This window comes from Sturnira hondurensis, unplaced genomic scaffold (genome assembly GCF_014824575.4).
Source record: "Sturnira hondurensis isolate 20B ecotype Veracruz unplaced genomic scaffold, ASM1482457v3 Scaffold0014384, whole genome shotgun sequence".
Taxonomy (NCBI): domain Eukaryota; kingdom Metazoa; phylum Chordata; class Mammalia; order Chiroptera; family Phyllostomidae; genus Sturnira; species Sturnira hondurensis.
In genome coordinates this window covers 21310924-21329537 of record NW_028087015.1, presented here as the reverse complement: position 1 = coordinate 21329537, position 18614 = coordinate 21310924, and the positions used below count along the sequence as shown (strand labels likewise).

The 18614-nt window shown below is 35.2% G+C and overlaps 1 protein-coding gene across 3 annotated transcripts in view; it reads left to right on the top strand.

The window, feature by feature from the left end:
• Positions 1-18614, top strand: part of CDH18 (cadherin 18) — a 389486-nt gene that overhangs the window by 299148 nt on the left and 71724 nt on the right. For all 3 annotated transcript variants that reach the window (XM_037063042.1, XM_037063044.1, XM_037063043.1), the window contains exon 6: positions 9834-10021. In XM_037063042.1, coding sequence (XP_036918937.1) covers positions 9834-10021 — 188 coding nt within the window. The remainder of the gene's footprint in view (positions 1-9833; positions 10022-18614) is intronic.

The window sequence follows — 18614 nt, the reverse complement described above, 5'->3', positions numbered from 1 at the left end:
ATACTCTGTCAAACTACCTTTGCTAAAAGACAAGCAAGTCAAGTTCACAGTTTTGCAAAATCACTTTAAAGTATTAGTTCTGGGGATAAGGTTATGTCACCTGGTCCACTGGCACTTGCCCAGTGAAGAAAGTGTGTCTGAAAAAAAGTATAAATCATAGTTAGGTTCATATTATATTAAGCCATACTGTATGATTAAATTTTAAGCCATTTAACAAAGTACACTATATTTTTGTGTTGTTTATAATTCAGTCCATGCAATATGCATATATACACCTATCACATTTACAGAGGTGCTATTATTAAATAGGATGAGAAAACTCAAGTTCAAAGATTTTTAAAAAGATGAGTCACAATGCCAAACTAAACTGGATACAAAGTTGATTATAATGAACAATACTAACTTGTCTGTTTTCAAGTAGATTCTACCACCACTGTTTTTAAGATGGATATTAATAACTTATACCTTAATCAAGGAAAAAACCTAATTCCGCACAAAAGGGGCTCAGTGGATGTTCGGCCATGCTACCACGGCATCTCCCTTTCTCTCTCTCTCCCCCCTTCTCTATCTGTAAACTCATTTTTAAATTTACGAGTCCATTAGAATTGATTTTAGAGTTCAACAGAAAATTATACTAGTGATGAGTGTAGTAACAGTGTTATTGTTGAAGCATCCATTCATGGTGAAGCAATCATTTTACCTGACAAGGAAATGCTAAATGTGTGCTCTCTGAGTGGACTCATTATACCTAATGGGTCCACCTTCCCTTAGTCAGTAACGGTCTATAGAGAATGACTGACAGATGTCATTCCTGCCAGTGCAAGATGCACTTAGTTTTGAAAAACAGTCAGCACACACTCTGACTTGTTTAAAACATATTTTATTTTGTCCCTGGCTGATGTAGCTCAGAGGATTGAGAACCGGCCTGAGAACCAAAAGGACTCAGGTTCGATTTCCAGTCAGGGCACATGCCCAGATTGTGGGCCAGGTCCCGGTTTGGGGGAGTGTGAGAGGCAACCACACATAGATATTTCACTCTGTCTCCTTCTCCCTCCATTCCCCTCTCTAAAAATAAATAAATAAAATATGTTAAAAACAAATCTCAAAAGATATTTTATTTTATACTTGTATTACAATAACATATTGCTGCTTTCAGAATAATTTAGTGTCAGAACAACAAAAGCAGCTTGCAGTTAAGTAGTGTACTTTTATTTACCCACATGCATTATATCTCATCAAATGGCTACTTCTACAATGGGAAATACTGTGTACTGCTGGGAGAAAACAATGATGTAGTATGAGGGCTGATATTCATGAAAAGCATGAATTTATATACAATTCAATTTACATAAAGATCCAATCCAGTTATCAAATGGATCCTGCAATCTCATTGTTTCTCTTAAGATACAAATTTTTACATTTGTATCTTAATGTAAAGATACAAATACTGGTAAAGATACAAATGTAAAGATACAAATACTATGTAAAGATACAAATAAAGATACTGGTCTGAGCAAGCCATCTTTCTTACGCCTTTACTTTGATTGATTCTAATATAAATATCTAGCACAAGCAGTGCAAAAATATTACCTCATAGTGTTCTTATTTATTTTTCTTTCTTCTGCTGATCTACCATAGCCTGAGAAAGTGAGTCAAGTCTGCTTGCTATCGCTTGGATCTTAATTTAAAGCTGGCACTGTATTTTCATTTCAAGTAGATAAGCTCTGAGTAAGTGTTTGAGAACTAGAGTAGACTAGATTGAAAATATTTCAGTGCGAAACCTCTCTCTTTAATAACACTTCTTAAATTTCAATTTGTCTGATACTAATATAGCATAGCAGACCTTTTTATCAGTTACTATGTGGATGGTGTAATGTCTTACATCTTTTTACTTTCAAACTATATTTCCTTAGTTCTTAAATGTTTCTTTAAACCACTTAGATTTTACTGTTTTGTTTTGTTTTTTTTTTATCTGCTATTACAGTTTTTTAAGAAGAGATTTTAAATGTGGAGCAATATTTTATAAAAAGCTCATTGGTATCAGTGAAGAAAATGACCTGGAATAAAAGGCTTGCCAGTTCAATGCCCAATCAGGACACATGCCTAGGCTGTGGGCTGGGTCCCCAGTAGGGAACACAGTGGAATACTATGCAGTAGAAAGAGAGAAGGAATTCCTATCTTTTGCAACAGCATGGATGGAACTGGAGAGCATTATGTTAAGTGAAATAAGACAGTTGGTGAAAGACAAATACTGTATGATTTCACCTAAAAGAGGAATCTAATGAACAAAATAAAGAGCAAAATAAAGCCAGAGGTGTGGAAACATAGAATAGACTGGCGAAGACTGAGTCATGCATTTTTCTAATTTTAAAATTGAGCATTTAAAAAATCTAAGGTTGTCTATTTAGAAAGTCACCACTCATAACATGTCAGTCATTTTAGAATTTGTTTTAAATTTATTTGGCTATATACTAGGTCAAAATTATAGATTGATTTTTTCCCTGTACTTTCTTTTGTATAGATATTTATGTTGATGGTCAAAAGCAAAGATTTCTTAGAAATACTTTGTTGCTAGTGTTTATAAATCAGTTTTTAATTGTTCAAAGAATGCTGAAAATAGGAATGATTTTTTATTCGAATTTACAAATTTACCATCTTTTAACTTCTTTATGAGTATGATATGATTAAAAGTGAGAGTTATTCAAAAGTGGCCCACAATATTTTTCCTTTGAGCAAAACACTTTTCCCCAGACAACCAGCTTTGCTACAGCTGACACATTGTAAAACAGAGTGTGCTGTGTTAAGGAGTTTTAAAGATATTATTTCAGAGTACAGGGAAGTAGAATTGTCTTTGTACTTCAGTTGTGTTGGGACAATTATCTTTTTAATGTGTGACATTAAGCAGCTATAGTATTAGTCATTTACTTCATGTAAAAAACATTGTAGGCAGAGCATAATACAATTATTAATAATTAATATTCAACCTAAGTTTCTTAGACGCAGAAAAATCCCCTATTCTTTCTGTGTCTTTTTCATAATTTGAAAGTAGCATTTCAAATGGAGACTGTTGGCATAAAATAGTTTAAGAGAGAGATTTAGAAACTCTCTGGTTAATCCTGGCAATGTCAGGCAATGTAGAGAATTCAGGTATCACAGTTTATAATCATTTATATGCCAATCAGTGTTCTCCCAGAATTATCCATAAATAAATATATGCCTTATATGCAGCCACTTCCTTCACCACATAAATACTATATGTGTACTACAAATATTAGTCTCAATAATGTAACGATCAGCTTGATTACAGGTTTGGAAGTCTGTTGCCTGCGTTTATCTTAGGAATGACTTATTTGCTCACCTGGCAAAGTTACTGAATTAGAGAATGGGCCTTGTAGAAAGCAATTAGAATCAATATTATCCTGGGGAAAAAACTGTGTTAAAAGGGACAAGCTTCACTGAGCCAAATGCCTTCTTACTATTCCTCCCAAATCTTTTTTTTTTAAATGTACTTCAGCTAATCATTAGCATTTTATGATGCATTCTAAGAAACTGTGTGGAGAGGATAATATCTAGCAATTAAATTTATACCACAGTCAGAAACAAAAATATGAAATGATATTTGTAGCTTTGTGCTATGCATATTTCCATAGTATCAAAACAAAAATAGGCAATACTAGCCTTACTTAAAGATACCCTTCAACTTCCTAATGAGGTAGACTATAACAGAAATTAGTCATATATGAAGTCTGTCCAGAAAAAGTCCAGCCGTTGTGAATATAATGAGAATAATTTGCGTGGCATTCATGTAACCTGGCAGCCGAGAAGAGTGGACTGGGATACGCCTGCATGAACCACAAGGACGTCACTGTACTAGGCAGTGGGGGTGGCAGAGGTCATCATGTGAGCACGTGAACTATATGCCTGTCACATTCCAAATGACTAAGACAGAGCAATAAATCTGCATCAAATCTTGCGTTAAACTTGAACATTCCTCCATGGAAACTATTTGGATGGTTCAGAAGGCCATAGCTATGGACAACTGCTAATTAATAACTTTGTCATGACAACATGCCCACTCATGCATCGTGTCTCATGCAGAGTTATTTCTGTGAAACGTCAAATCACCTGGGTGACTCAGTGCCCCCTACAACCCAGATTTGGTGCCCTGTGACTTCTGGCTTTTCACAAAACTAAAATCACCTTTGAAAAAGAGGAGATTTCAGACCACAGATGAGATTCAGGAAAATACAGCTGGGCAGCTTGTGGCAATTGGGAGAACTGTGTGAGGTCCCAAGGTTCCCTCTTTGAAGGGGACTGAGGCATCATTGTCCCATGTACAATGTTTCTTGTATCTTCTTCAATAAATGTCTCTATTTTTTATATTACATGGCTGGGGACCTTCTGGACAGACTTCATATATTCAAATGAAGAGGAAAAAAACTTAACTAATATTCTACAAGTAATTTGATATCTAAAATTCAATAATGCCCATTGCACTGACTCCTACTTCAGCTTCTCCATCAGCAAACCAGAGCACAGTTAACATATTAGAGAAAATTATATGTTGTTGTAGTAATATTATCTTTCTCACTTTTGTGTGTTTCTCCCTGCCATAATATTGTTCCTGCATTTATAGTATCCCAATTGTAGCCATTCTCCAGAAAGATTCAAAAAGCAGTTGTTCACATCTTGACCTAACTTCTACTGTGATAAAATCTACATAACATAAAATTTACCACCTTAATCGTAATTACAGTCCAGTGGTGTTCACACATTTGCATTGCTGTGCAATCCTCAGTACCATCCATCTGCAGGACTCTCTTCATCTGCGAAACCGAAACGCCGTACCCTTTGGACACTAACTCTGTGCGTTCCCCTCCGCTCAGTACCTGGTAACTACTATTTGCCTTTCTCTCATTGAATTTTACTTTTCTAGTTACACCATGTAAGTAGAATTATACAATTTTGACCTTCCTAAATTTCATTTGCCATACTATTTCAAGCTCCCATTATACTATGGTATATATACATCACCATTTCATTTTTAAAGTTTGTTACTATTCTATTGTGTATTAATTTACATTTTGTTTAGCCATTCACTACTGAAGGATATTTGAAATGATTCCATTTTAGTCATAATGGTACTATGAAATTGCTGTGCAGATATATATTCAAGTTCCTGTCTTCAATTTTTTGCATGTGTAGCCAGAATTAGGATTACTGGGTAAAATGATAATTCTGTGTGTAATTTTTGAGGTATCACTATACTGTCTTTCATAGAAAATTCACTATTTTACATTCGCAACAGCAATGTACAAGTGTTTCAATTTGCTACTGCTTGTTAATACTTTTTATTTTCTTTTGATTTTATTTTTGATAAGAACAATTCAGATTTCTTCCTAAGTCAGTCTTTATAGCTTGTATGTTTCAAAACCGCTGTCAGTTTACTATGAGTTATCCATCCTGTAACTGTACAATTTTTTGTAGTATTCTCTTATAATTATTTTCTTTCTACAAAATCTGTGGTTGTATCTCCACTTAGTCTTTGATTTTAGTAAAAGAATCTTCTCTCACTTTATTAACAGTCATCTTTGTTGATGTTTTTGTAGAGAGAATTGGGCCCTGAGCAACACATCCTGCAGACCAGGATGTCTGTGTCCCTGGGGGGGAGGGGAGGGGGCAGAGCACAGGATGCCAGGGTCCTGCTTGGTTACTATGAACCTTCAACTCTTTCCAGAGCTCCTGTAATTAATACTTTTTCAACCAGTTTCCAGGCTTTTTAATGTTTCCATGGGAAATGGAGCTTCCTAACTTGTCATTTTTCTGATGTCAGTCATATCATTAATTTTTAAGGCATTTCATTCACAATGGTTTCAATATATTTAACTTTTTCAGATGAGAAAATTCTACCTGAAAAATATTTTTAATAGGTGGTTTGGTTTTTTTTTGGGGGGGGGGATTTTATTTATTTATCTTTAGAGGGGAAGGGGAGAGGGAGAGAAATATCAATGTATGGGTGCCTCTTGTGCGCCCCCTGCCGGGAACTGCATCCCCTGCTGGGAACTGGCCTGCAACCCAGGCAGGTGCCCGGACTGGGAATCAAACCTCAATCCTCTGGTTGGCAGGCCCACGCTCAATCCACTGAGCTACACCAGCCAGGGCTGAAAAATAATTTAAGGCATCAAAATGCTATAGGTTGTGTAGTAAACATTCAGTATGATAAACCCCTCATTCAGGGAAAAACTATCTTCACACATTATCTAAATTTTCCACAAAAAGATTCAATGATTGCCTGCATGACCATTCATTAAAAAGAAAAAGAAAAGAAATCTAAATATGTAAGTGATCAGTATTTTTTGCTTTGACAAATATTAGGTATCTAAGACGATATAGGAACTTAGAGGAGGGAGCAGAAACAAGTTATAGTGGACCTGGATATCAATTTTAGTGATGCATAAACAACTGTCTCAGTCAGTATGAGTTAGTTTAAAGGACTGTAAGATAACATCAACTGCCAGGTCCCCAAAGCTTGTTTTTTCTATCAAAACCACTTCTTCAATTTAAGAGCTTTCACTGGTACATATTAGCATAGATGCTCCAGTGCTGCCTGTCCCCTAACCCTGAAAATGCAGAGAACACTCGTCTCTCCTGGAGCTTTATTGTAGAGCCCCAGGAAGCCCAGGGCGGCGCACAGTGGAGTGATAAGAACTCAGAGGATCGTGTGTACTTGGTGCTGACCTGATTGTGAGTTTTCTTCCAATAGACGTTTTAGTTCCTCATGGCTGTGGTGACATGGGTGCCTCTACACAACACATCTGATGCTGTGGCTTAAAGTTATCCAGTGTCACAAATCATGTCAGTGGGTTTTTACCTATGAGAGGCAGACAGACATTTGTGACTGGAAAGTGGATATGAACGAGTGGAATGATTTATGCACGATTGACTCTGTGCCTCTGACTTCACTGTATGAAACAGTGAAATAAAATTCAAGTAGAGAAAAAGCTGTATCCAATCAGCAAGTTAATACATTACCTATGTAGGAGTAGTTGGAAAAGAAAAATGGAATGTTAACATTCCTTTAAAAACAAGAAAAACAAAAAATTAACATTCTGAAAAAAATCTTTATGTCTAAAAAATAAATTCAGAATTCAGACTGAGGTAGTGCTTTATATTTTACTAGGAAAACACTACCTAGAGCTAAACGTACCCTGATGATATTGATTATAAACACCAAAGTAAATCCTAAACTTATGGATACAAGAAAAAGAGCCTTTTTTACTAGCCATCAGCAGTAAATCAGACGGCTGGTTGTAGTTTTCTTCTTCTAACAAAATATATCTCTGTCTCATAATCTTTAGCGATGTAAATATGGGCCCTTTGATTGGTTTGGGAGGAGTCTTTGTAGCACATAAATTTACATCAAATCATTACCTATTACTTCAGCCTCCAATAAAACAACAATTTATTTTACCATGAAGGATTTTTTCCCAGTGATTCTTCACTGCCACACAATTTAGGTATAATACCTTTCCATTATTGATAACTAGTAACACAATAACTGTTTTCTCTAGTAAATACTGTAAGAACAGGGATGGAGCTAGGAAAATGCTCTCCTTATTTTGAGGAGGGAGAATTAAGAATTAAGTCCTGTGCCATCAAAAAGAAAAAGGAGAAAAAGAAAAAGAATTAAGTGCTTATGAACCCAATCATAAAATTTATTTCTAAAAATTAAATATATGCTATCTTTGTTCCTCTATGTTCTTATTTCTTTCTTTCTCTCCCTGTCTCAAGCTAATACATGAGGGAAAATACTGTTTAACACACCGATATGTGTTTGTCTAGATAATATGTGTGGTTATATATGGTTACGTGTATGTGTGAAATTGCAGTATAGATGGTATTTTTTAATCTACTTTAATGTTCTTGAAAACATGGTAACGTTCTTATAGTGGATAACCTTCTCATGAACTCAAACAGAGAACCTTAAGGAATTATATTGGCAACAGTAGAGATGCTGACTGGGCTGCACGATAAAATTACTGAGATGGATTATCCCCGGTAACCACAATACTGTTGTGTGCGTCTATGAGTTTTTGTTTGTGTTTCTCTTTGGTTGTTGATTGGTTGCTTTCAATTTTACATCCCACATATGAGTGAAATCAAATGCTTCTTAACTTTTTCTATCAACTTACTCTGTTTAGCAAATTATTCTCCACATCTATTGATGTTGTTGCAAATGGCAATAGTAAATTTTCCCTCACAACTGGGTTGTATCCATACATGTATACTCACACAAGCCGCCCCCCCCAAATTTCTTTCTTTTTTTAAAAAACAAAACAACTTTATTTATTTTTTTTAGAAAGAATATTTATTTATTTATTTATTTATTTATTTATTTATCTTTAGAGGGGAAGGGAAGGAGAGGGACAGAAATATCAATGTATGGTTGCCTCTCATGCGTCCCCTGCTGGGAACTGGCCTGCAACCCAGGCATGTGCCCTGGCTGGGAATTGAACCACAATCATGTGGTTTGCAGGCCCGCGCTCAATCCACTGAACTACACCAGCCAGGGCTGTTATCTCTATTCTTAATTTTTAATTTTAATAATCTATTTTTGACTTTATTATAAAATGACTTTAAATCTTTTTAGAAGCTGACTGGAAATGCATGGAAATACATGTATAAAATATTTATTACATTTTTTGTCACAGCTTATACATCAAGCTATATATACACCAAAGTAAGTTTATTGATCAAAATAAAAATCACATTTATAGCCCTGGTTGGTGTAGCTCAGTGGATTGAGCGCAGGTCCGTGAACCAAAGGGTCACTGGTTTGTTTCCCAGTCAGGGCACATGCCTGCATTGCAGGACAGGTCCCCAGTACAGGGCACAGGCGGGGCAACCACACATTGAGGTCTCTCTCCCTCTCTTTCTCCTTCCTTTCCTTTCTTTCTAAAATAAATAAAATCTTTTAAAAATGTAAAATCTTTCTTTCTTTTACATTCATGGCTTGGGTTTTTTTCCTGTTTTCCCTTTGAATTTCACATGTTATTTGGAGAAAGAAAGATTGGGGATTACACTAATACTTGAGTAGGTATGTTTGTTTTTGCTCCATTTAAGAATGAAAACTTCCCTCATCTATCTTTCTGTTGTTTACAGGTAAAGAGTTAATAAAATATTTTAATAAAGATATCTAAAATTTTTTTACATGTAGGCTATTTTGCATATGTGTGAAAGTTTATATAAATCAAGTATTTCATTACTAAGTGGTGTACTATTGGTTGGCAAAAAAATAATTTTTTTTCTGTAAGATGGATTTAGTAACCCTTAGTGGTCTTTAACTTCACTTAATATCTTGTGTCTTTCTAACAATTTTGTTAGATTATATATTGACAGCTGTAATATCAGTGTTCATTAAAAAAACATCAAAATTGGTGACTTTTTGTGTAACTATTTTAATATTAAAGATGGAAGAAAATTGACATTTTCAGTATATTGTGCTTCATTATTTCAAGAAAGGTAAAAACATAATTGACATGCAAATGTGTGCAAGTATATAGGGGAGGTTCTGTGACTGACTGAACATGTCAAAAGTGGTTTGCGAAGTTTCATGCTGGAGATTTTTCCCTGGTCGATGCTCCACAGTCAGGTAGACCAGTTGAAGGTGTCAATCAAATTGTAACATTAATTGAGAATGATCAACATTGTTCCACATGGGAGATGGATGACATACTCTAAACAATGGATGACATGTTCTAAATAAATTAATGCATTTTTCTTGTAAAATATAAACATTATCATCAAAGTGTTTAATGTAAAATATTTTGCAGAGCACTATCAGCTGTATGTTCCTGAGTCAGCTCAAGTTGGTTCCGCTGTTGGGAAAATCAAGGCAAATGATGCAGACACTGGTTCAAATGCTGACATGACATACTCCATCATTAATGGTGATGGTATTGGGATATTCACCATCTCTACTGACAAAGAGACCAGAGAAGGGATCCTGTTCCTAAAGAAGGTAAAATGAAAATAATGTAATTGATTTAGGTAACTCATTTTTCCATGAATAGAAATTTGGCAGAGATATGAATAATCCATATTGTTAGGTCATTAGATGGTAAAAATACTTCCTCTTTAAAAGGTAATTGCTTTCAATTATGCAACATGTGACTGAGTTTTTGGATACTGTCTTATAAAGAATATTATATGGTTTGAAAATACATGATTTAAAATACACTTTGAACGTGCCCCTCATCTTTGTTCTCAGATAACAGGTTTATCACCATGTCAGTTCTATTAATATCACTATACTATGTTGTAGTAATATTAGTAATGTTCTGGTAACATTAGGAGGCTTTCTACCTAATTTAAAAATCTTCATCATGTCAGGGAACACTCTTTAAGATGTAAGTTTTTACTTGATGGTCTTAGATCCATCAAGCCAGCTTTGGTGAAACTATTACTCTATCCCCCATTCTTTTTTGTTATTTTTTTTAAAAAACTGTTGTTCAATCAGTTGTCCCCATTTTCCCTCCATTACTCTCCCCTGCCCTACTCACCCCCACCTCCCACATTCAGTTCTCCTCCCTCAGCTGTCTTTTGGGGGACCCTCCTTCATGGGTCCTTTATGCATGTTCCTTAACAACGCTTCCCCTTAAGAATATGCCATTGGGCTGAACCCATTGTTTTTCTTTTAAGAGTATATGATTCTCATGTCCTTAGAAAAATGAAGTGGAACTCAGAAAATTGCCAACAAACAATTTAAATGTAACTCCGAGTGCAGTGTATCTCAGTCTTTAAATGTTTAATGATGCCATCTTTAAAATCTACTACTATTTAGACCCCTAGGCACTAACTGTCACATATTTAGATTCAGAAAGGATGAAGTGAGTGGGGCCCAGGGATTGGCCTTTTTATTTTTAGCAAGTACTCCAAAGTGTTCTACTGTAGAATATGTTCAGAACACAGGCTGAGATAGTTTACCTTCATGTGCTCTTGTAGATACTAAGGTGAATCTACCTATTCTGTATATACTTTTCTATGTACACTGTATAAAATCTTATCCATTCTTTTAGTAATCATAATGTTGTATTGTTAAAATTCAAGGTGGAGTTGTTTTCTGGATGCCACCCAAAGTAGAACACAAACTAGTGTTTCACCACAGGGTGGTAGACACTATTTGTCTGTGTAACAAAACACGCGCATCTTCACTTAAGATATATTCTCATTTTAATCCTTTTTTCTTGAAATTGAGCCTGGGTCAAAAATGTGATAAAAGTATTCATTTCCTACATTTATTTGGCCACAATAGGCGTTCTGAGTGCCTCTTGCGTGCCTCTGGCTGTGCTCCACACAAACTATGCAAGGGAGAGAGCAGAGTCAGACTGCGAGGGTGACTGAACAGAGCTTCCGGTCTCTGGGGCAGACAGACATTGATCAAACATCACATCAGTTCCTAGATCAATAATAAAACATTTTTCTATGAAGGAGTGTTATACAAAGGCATTGGGGAAAATATAGACTATGTGACCCTGTCTGCTGGTGCACGATCGCTGAACGGGGAATTGAAACTTACAAGTTGTTGGTGAAGGGCCTCAGGATAAGCACTCCAGAAAGAGAAAAGAAAAAAACCCGAGTCTGAGGAGAGTAAGAACTAGGTTCCTTAAGAAATCAAATAACATTGTTGATTCTGGAGTGGGAAGAGGGTGTGGTTAAGTCGGTCGGTACACATGCACACAAGGCCTTGTGGAATTTTACCCAATGGAGAGCCATTGAAGTTTTGTAAGCTGGTCTCATTTCATGTCAATAATTCTTATTAAATGCAATGTAAGCTTCATGAGGACAATACTTTTTAACTCTCCTCAACATCTAGCATGTTTTCTGACACAGTTCATTCAATAAGTGTTCAATAACCGACAGATGGAAATATGGCTAAAAAGATGAGGAAGGTATTGCCTGCTTTTCATTTCTTGAATGGTCTTCACTCAAGGAAATTCAGGGAAATAGACCAGTTCTTTCTGAGATATAAACTCTGAATCCTAAAAACATCAACATAGCACTAATATTTAAAAAAAACAAGTAGAATTACAGAAGAGAAATACAGTTTTGGAAGAAAAAATTAAAACTAGGAGAGAATATTGGCATTGAAAATTCCTGAGGGAGACAGTATAGGTGGAAAATAGTGATGGATAAAAGGTAAACATTCTAGAGCTTTAAATCAATTTAAGATTATACATATTAATTGTATTTGTTGGAAGGGAGGACAGGGTGGTTGTCACTAGCAGCTTTCAGACCATCGTCATCGTCATCTCATCATCATTTTCAACATAATAATAACAGCAACTAGCATTTGTTGAGAGTTTTTTCTCAGTGTCAGGAAAGGTTTGAGGTGCTTTTTGTGTCTTGATTAGCTGAGATAGGAGATCTGTTAACATGTCTTTAAAACTCACTTGGACATTAAATATAAGAGTGTTAGTAGCTTACCTGATAAAAAATCAACCAAATCACATTTAAAGAAGTGAAGTCAAGGCTACAGAAACTGAATCATGGAGAGATTAAAAACTGGAGCCAAGTAGATATTCATCAACAGAAAATTGATTTTGGGAGTCTACCTTCAGAGTCTGGACAATTACTTGTTTTACATACTTGGTTGGAGAAAACATGTATTTTTCTTTGCTACAACAGAGAAAAGAACAAATTTAGTGTGCTGGAGAGAAAATGTGAATAAAGGGAACAGAAAAAAAAAGAAAAGTCACACCTTCTTCACTTTGATAGTGAAGTGGTGGAGAAAAGTTATGAAGCAAATTAATGAGGACATAATGAAATGAACATTTTCATTGTAAATTGAGGAACTTGAAAGTGTGTTTCTATGCAGATAGGTAAAGGGTCAATAGAAATAAGAAACTGAAGCCCTGGCTGGTGTAGCTCAGTGGATTGAGTGCGGGCCTGCAAACCAGAGGATCACGGTTTGATTCCCAGTCAGGGCACATGCCTGGGTTGCACACCAATTTCCAAGCGGGGATGCACAAAAGGCAACCATACATTGAAAAAAGAAAGAAATAAGAAACTGAGCATTCAAAAGAGAGGATAACTGACTTTAAGAACTGAACTAAGATAGAGATGGCCCTGCTTAGAATCTTGATCATAGGTGAACAAAAACAACCCATGGCAGTATGCCTTATTCCATGAGAAATCAGACAGGAAGACAAAGACAATGGTTGCAATGTGACAGGCTCAGGTGTGTACATGTATATATATGTGTGTGGGGGGATGTCCTTGCTTATGGAGCATCATTGACTTTAAAAAATGAGGGTGATGGTGAATGGTTTGAATATACACCTGATCTGAAATACAAGTATATTCTGTGGGATTAAGGACAGTGAGTATTTTACCACCCTGCATGGCTTCAATTAATTTGTTTTTTGTTTTGTAAAAATGAAGGGAAATTGACATATATGTATGTGCATGCACATGTAGTTAACATTCTTCATTCTATATTGTGCACACACACAGAATACGTATTTTCAAGATAGGATGATTGTTTTACTTTTATAAAGGGTACTGATGATATATTAAAAATAATCTTGACAGTTAACAAATCCCATTTGACTTTTACTTTTTTCCTTGAATTTGTTTTCTAGTGCAATCTCGACTTTTGCTAGGATACATTAATGTTTTGCATTCATCTAGTTTTTTGATGCTTCAGATTAGCATTGAAAATCTGAGTTGCTTCATGACTATGTTTTATGTTGTAAATAATAGCAATTTAAAACCTAAACCATTTGACTCAGTGGGATTTAACCTGATTTGGAGGGCAGGATATGAATAAAAGTCCATTAAAACCTGTACCTTATTTAATCTTTAAAGCAGCTCATGTTAGCTTGAAAGTCAGAGCAGCTAATCTTTCCAGAGATCAAAACCAGCAGTGCTCTATAAATCAGCTTACAAGAGTGTCTGCAGGTTCCTGCCCATATCATTCCCTCATCAGAAAATTGCCAAGTTAAATTCACCAGTCCATGGTATGGTACCTTGTAAATACACTTTGATAACTTTCATTCATTATTAAATGGAGCCTGACAGGGTGGAAAGGGGAAAAAGTGATAAGAATGAATGCAAGTTGAAGCACTCTTTCCTCTAACGCAAAGATCCACCTGGAGATGTGCTTCTTAGCAGCTTCTTTCAATATCTCTTTTTGGGCTCTTTACATCACTTTGCATTCCTTATAAAGTTGTTCTATGTTTTCCTTTTAAGTTCAAGGCTCCAACCCTATTTGCTCTTAATGACTTTCATCAATATTCTTTGTAGCATTGCTTTCCTTTTTTATGCCTATTTAATACCTTATACAATGCCTGTTGATTTAAACCAAAAAGCTTAAATTTATCTTCACATCAATGAAGGGTGGTTGAAATCATTCTCTTAATGGCAGACAAAATATAAATTTTGGTCCCACAATTTTAAGAAATATATGACATTGTCTCAAGTCTTTTAATCTTCAGTTTTCTTATTTAAGCAGTGTGCATGGTGCTTATTAAAAATAGGTTGAAAAAATGTTTTAAGTTGGGCCTGGATAATAATTACAATAATACCAATAATACCTCAATATTTACTTTTCTACTTGTTTTCTCTCTGTATTTGCATCAAATTTTAAATACAGTTTCCAGTCCACCCCAAATGGTTGTTTAGCTACCTTCCTTTGTTTTATGTCACCCACTTCGCCTATAAGCACATAAAGAATGAAATATCTTGTGGTATTATATTCTGTCACATGCACAAGCTGCCATTCATGTTTCGTAGCAATCTACTTCCTCTTTCTTTTTTTGTAAAAGAGATTTTTTTCCAAACTTCAAGTTTAATATGTTCATAGTACAATATTTTCAGGTATATTTCAGTCATAAATCTTTTTTTGCTTTGTTCTGTTATTTGCTAATTTCTTACTGCATAAAAAAGAACAATTCCATATCTCTCTCAAATTTGCTAGATCTGATGAGTAGGAAGACTTTATTCTAGTTAATTTATTATGAATGCACTAGTAATTTCCATGAATATTTGAGGTCTGGAATATTGTTAGTATAAGGAGAATGTTTTGCATGGCCTCAATGTAACCTGGCAGCCAAGGAGAGTGAACTGGAATGTGCATGTATGAACAATGATGACTTCACTGTACTAGTCAGTGGGGGAGGTAGATAACATTGAGGGAGCATGTACACTGTGCGGCCTTTGCATTCAAAATAAATAAGTGAGTAGAGCAAAAAATCTGCATCAAATTTTGTGTTAAACTTGAGCATTCGTGTGCAAAAATATTTGGATGATTCAGAAGGCCATAGCTATGGGCAACTGGTGATTGGCAGCTTCATCATGACAATGCCCCACTCATGCATTATATTTCATGCACAGTTTTTCAACAAAACATCAAATCACCCAGGTGACTCAGCCCTGCAAGAGCCCAGATTTGGTGCCTTGTGACTTCTGGCTTTTTGCAAAACTAAAATCGCCTTTGAAAGGGAAGCAATTTCAGACTATCGATGAGATTCAGGAAAATTCAATGGGGTAGCTGATGGCAATTGGGAAAACTGTGAGGTCCCAAGGTGCCTACTTTGAAGAGGATTGAGGTATCATTACCCTATGCAAAATATTTCTTGTACCTTGTATCTTCTTCAAAAATGTCTCTATTTTTCATAGTGCATGGCTGGATACATTCTGGACAGACCGTGTGTGTGTGTGTGTGTGTGTGTGTGTGTGCGCGCATGCACTATAAACATATCCTTGGCTATAATATTTCTTAATCATTTTTATTACAAGGTACTTATATGTATTTATTTTATTACTGTGTATTATACAATTTTATTATGCATTATACTATTTCATTTATGAAATGAACCATTGAGATAGATCACTAGAGTAAACATAATGTTATAAAAGTTATTTTTAAAGTTTAAGTGAATTCTTAGAAAAAAACAATGTGGAATGTGTTTCACTCTAACAGTCCTAGGTCTGTTCCTAATAACCACCTTTTTGTTTTTTTAGTAGGTTATATTGATTTGATTTTCTGTGTCATTACTTTGCTAAGCATTGAATGATAGACTGAGAATCAGGATGTTCTTTGCCATGAAAATGGAAAGCTCTAGGCCATGAACTATAAAGAACAACAAACAGAGCATCTCAACCCATTGTAAATACACATATAGGTGAACGCATGAGCTCACTTTGCACCTAAGAAGAAATTGGTTTCTAATTCTAATGAACTATTTACAAATGCTGAATACTCATTAGGGATTTTGTTATTGAAAACTTCAGCAAATGTGAAATTTTTATAAGGTTTTAATATTTAGAAAGTAATTCCCCTGCTGCTCAGCCAGACTCCAAAGAGAAAAGAATCCAAGCTTCAATTCAATGAAATCTTTGACTGTGTCTGTAATAACTGTTGACAGACAATTGCTCTTGGACAACTTCTGCTGTTACTGTTCATCTGCAGGTGGGGCTATGAGCCTGGAATTGTAGATCAGTTGAAACTACCTGAAGTCAGTTGAAGTTTATGTATACCTACATTATAATTTAGTGCATTAGGTGGGTGGGAATGATCAGTCAAAATATCCTGATGAATTAAACTATTCATGTCCATGTGTTATCAGTAAGTGTTCATATTTGTGGATGTATATCAACACACATGTATGCACATAGATATGCTTGTATTTAAGTATATGTATAAATAATATGTAGTATTAAATGCACTGTATATGTATGTATATGTAATTTGAAATAAAATATTTTTGTTTATTTCCCCAGTCTTCAAATGACAATAAACAAAAACATGTAATATTTGCTTGTGTTGATATACTTGGGATTACACATGTTGAATAAACATTACACTCTCCTGCATAGAGAAATTTATAACAAGAAAGCTCACACATTGTTCCAGGCTCCGAAGAATGCCCATCGTTCAGGAAAAGCCTCTGACAAGGACCACAAACGCAGCATCGAGAAGACAAGTCAAGCTGAAGAAATATTACTCAAATTCATGTCATTTATCTTATGGTTTGGCAAAATCCTACCATTTACATTATACATTCTTTCCAGGAAACAAAGTTAATAATGTTAGTCACTGTTCTAGGATTTGGCCAATGTTTTCATGGATGAAGTGATGGTTTGGATGTGTTAAAATGTTGATACGGAGTCCATCACTGAGCTCCTATTTCTGCATTTGAAAACCTGGATGATGCTGCAATATGGAAACTAGATGACGATAGATCAGAAAGTATTTTCTCTGATTATTTCGGAAAACAGACTTTCAGTACCTTCCGGAACTCCCAAAAAAGAATGGAGTCATAGAATAACTCAAATTAATGTCATTTTTATTACACTTGTATTTATGATGATTGTACAGCTCCAGAGGAGGAATATACTAGTATGATTGAATGAATATTATCAGTGATTAACGAGTAACAGTGAAAAAGTCCCAAATAGGGAGAGCTGGCTGGAAAATAACTGATGGGGAAAAAGATAACTACAGTAATATTAAATGTGTTTATATCAAAGAGGGAAAAGATGCTATTTTATGTTAGAGTAATGATATGTAAAAGTCATTACTAAGAGCAATATGATGAAATTAAGAAACTAAAATTTAAGATAGAAATTGGAGGTAACTCACTGACAGTGAATTGCATTAGGATACAGAGGGGTAACTAAAACAAAAGAAGAAAAGCCCCACTGACCGGGGAAGTTAAATTCCAGGAGAATTAGTACTTCTGGCAAAGGCAGAGTTGATAAGGAATTTTGCATGAAAAACATTTTATTTACTGAGCTCTGTGAGTCAGTGAATTAAGGGCATTATAAAAATAAGGGATCTGGTAGTAAGAATTACTTAAATTAGAATTAAGGAAGTTATCAGTACACTTTCAATGTTACTGTAAATACTTATACAAAGGTGATGCATGAATGTATCTTTTAATAATGAGGACATTATATCCCACTAAAAATATGTCCATCCTTAATCAAAAATCTGAATGTTACACTGCCTATACATGTGCTAACTAGATTTTAAGCAGTGTAGCATACTACTTAAGGGGACTACTTGTAGAGTGCCAGTGCCCGAGTTCAAATCCCAAATGTATCACTGCCAAGCTGTTGCCTTGTGCAACTTAGGTACCTTTTCTGAGCCTTGATTTCCTTGCTTGTGATTAGGAAATAATTATACCTCACGGAGGTGTTGTGATGATTAAACGAGTTAATGTGCATTAATTGTTTAAGCCATAGATAGGTTGTTAACTATTCATATGTTATATGTAGAATATGAATAATGTAGAATTGTCCGTCCTTCAGATGTAAACCATGTAAGAGCACCTCTCTATACTCTGAACACAGCCAGATTTAAGGTTAAGGGGGAGCTTTTAATCACCCACCCTGTACTAGGGGTTATGACAGATACCTGAGATGCAAAGGTGAATCAGATAATACTCTTTCTCTCAGGGAAAACTGAGGAAACATGAAACATCATTATAATACATGATGTTAAGTGCTAATAATATAGGTTTATTTATTATTAAGTAAGTGAAAGGGAGTCAGGGAAATCTTTGTGTGGGAGGTATTTTTTGGCATGCATAGAGCAGTATGTAGCA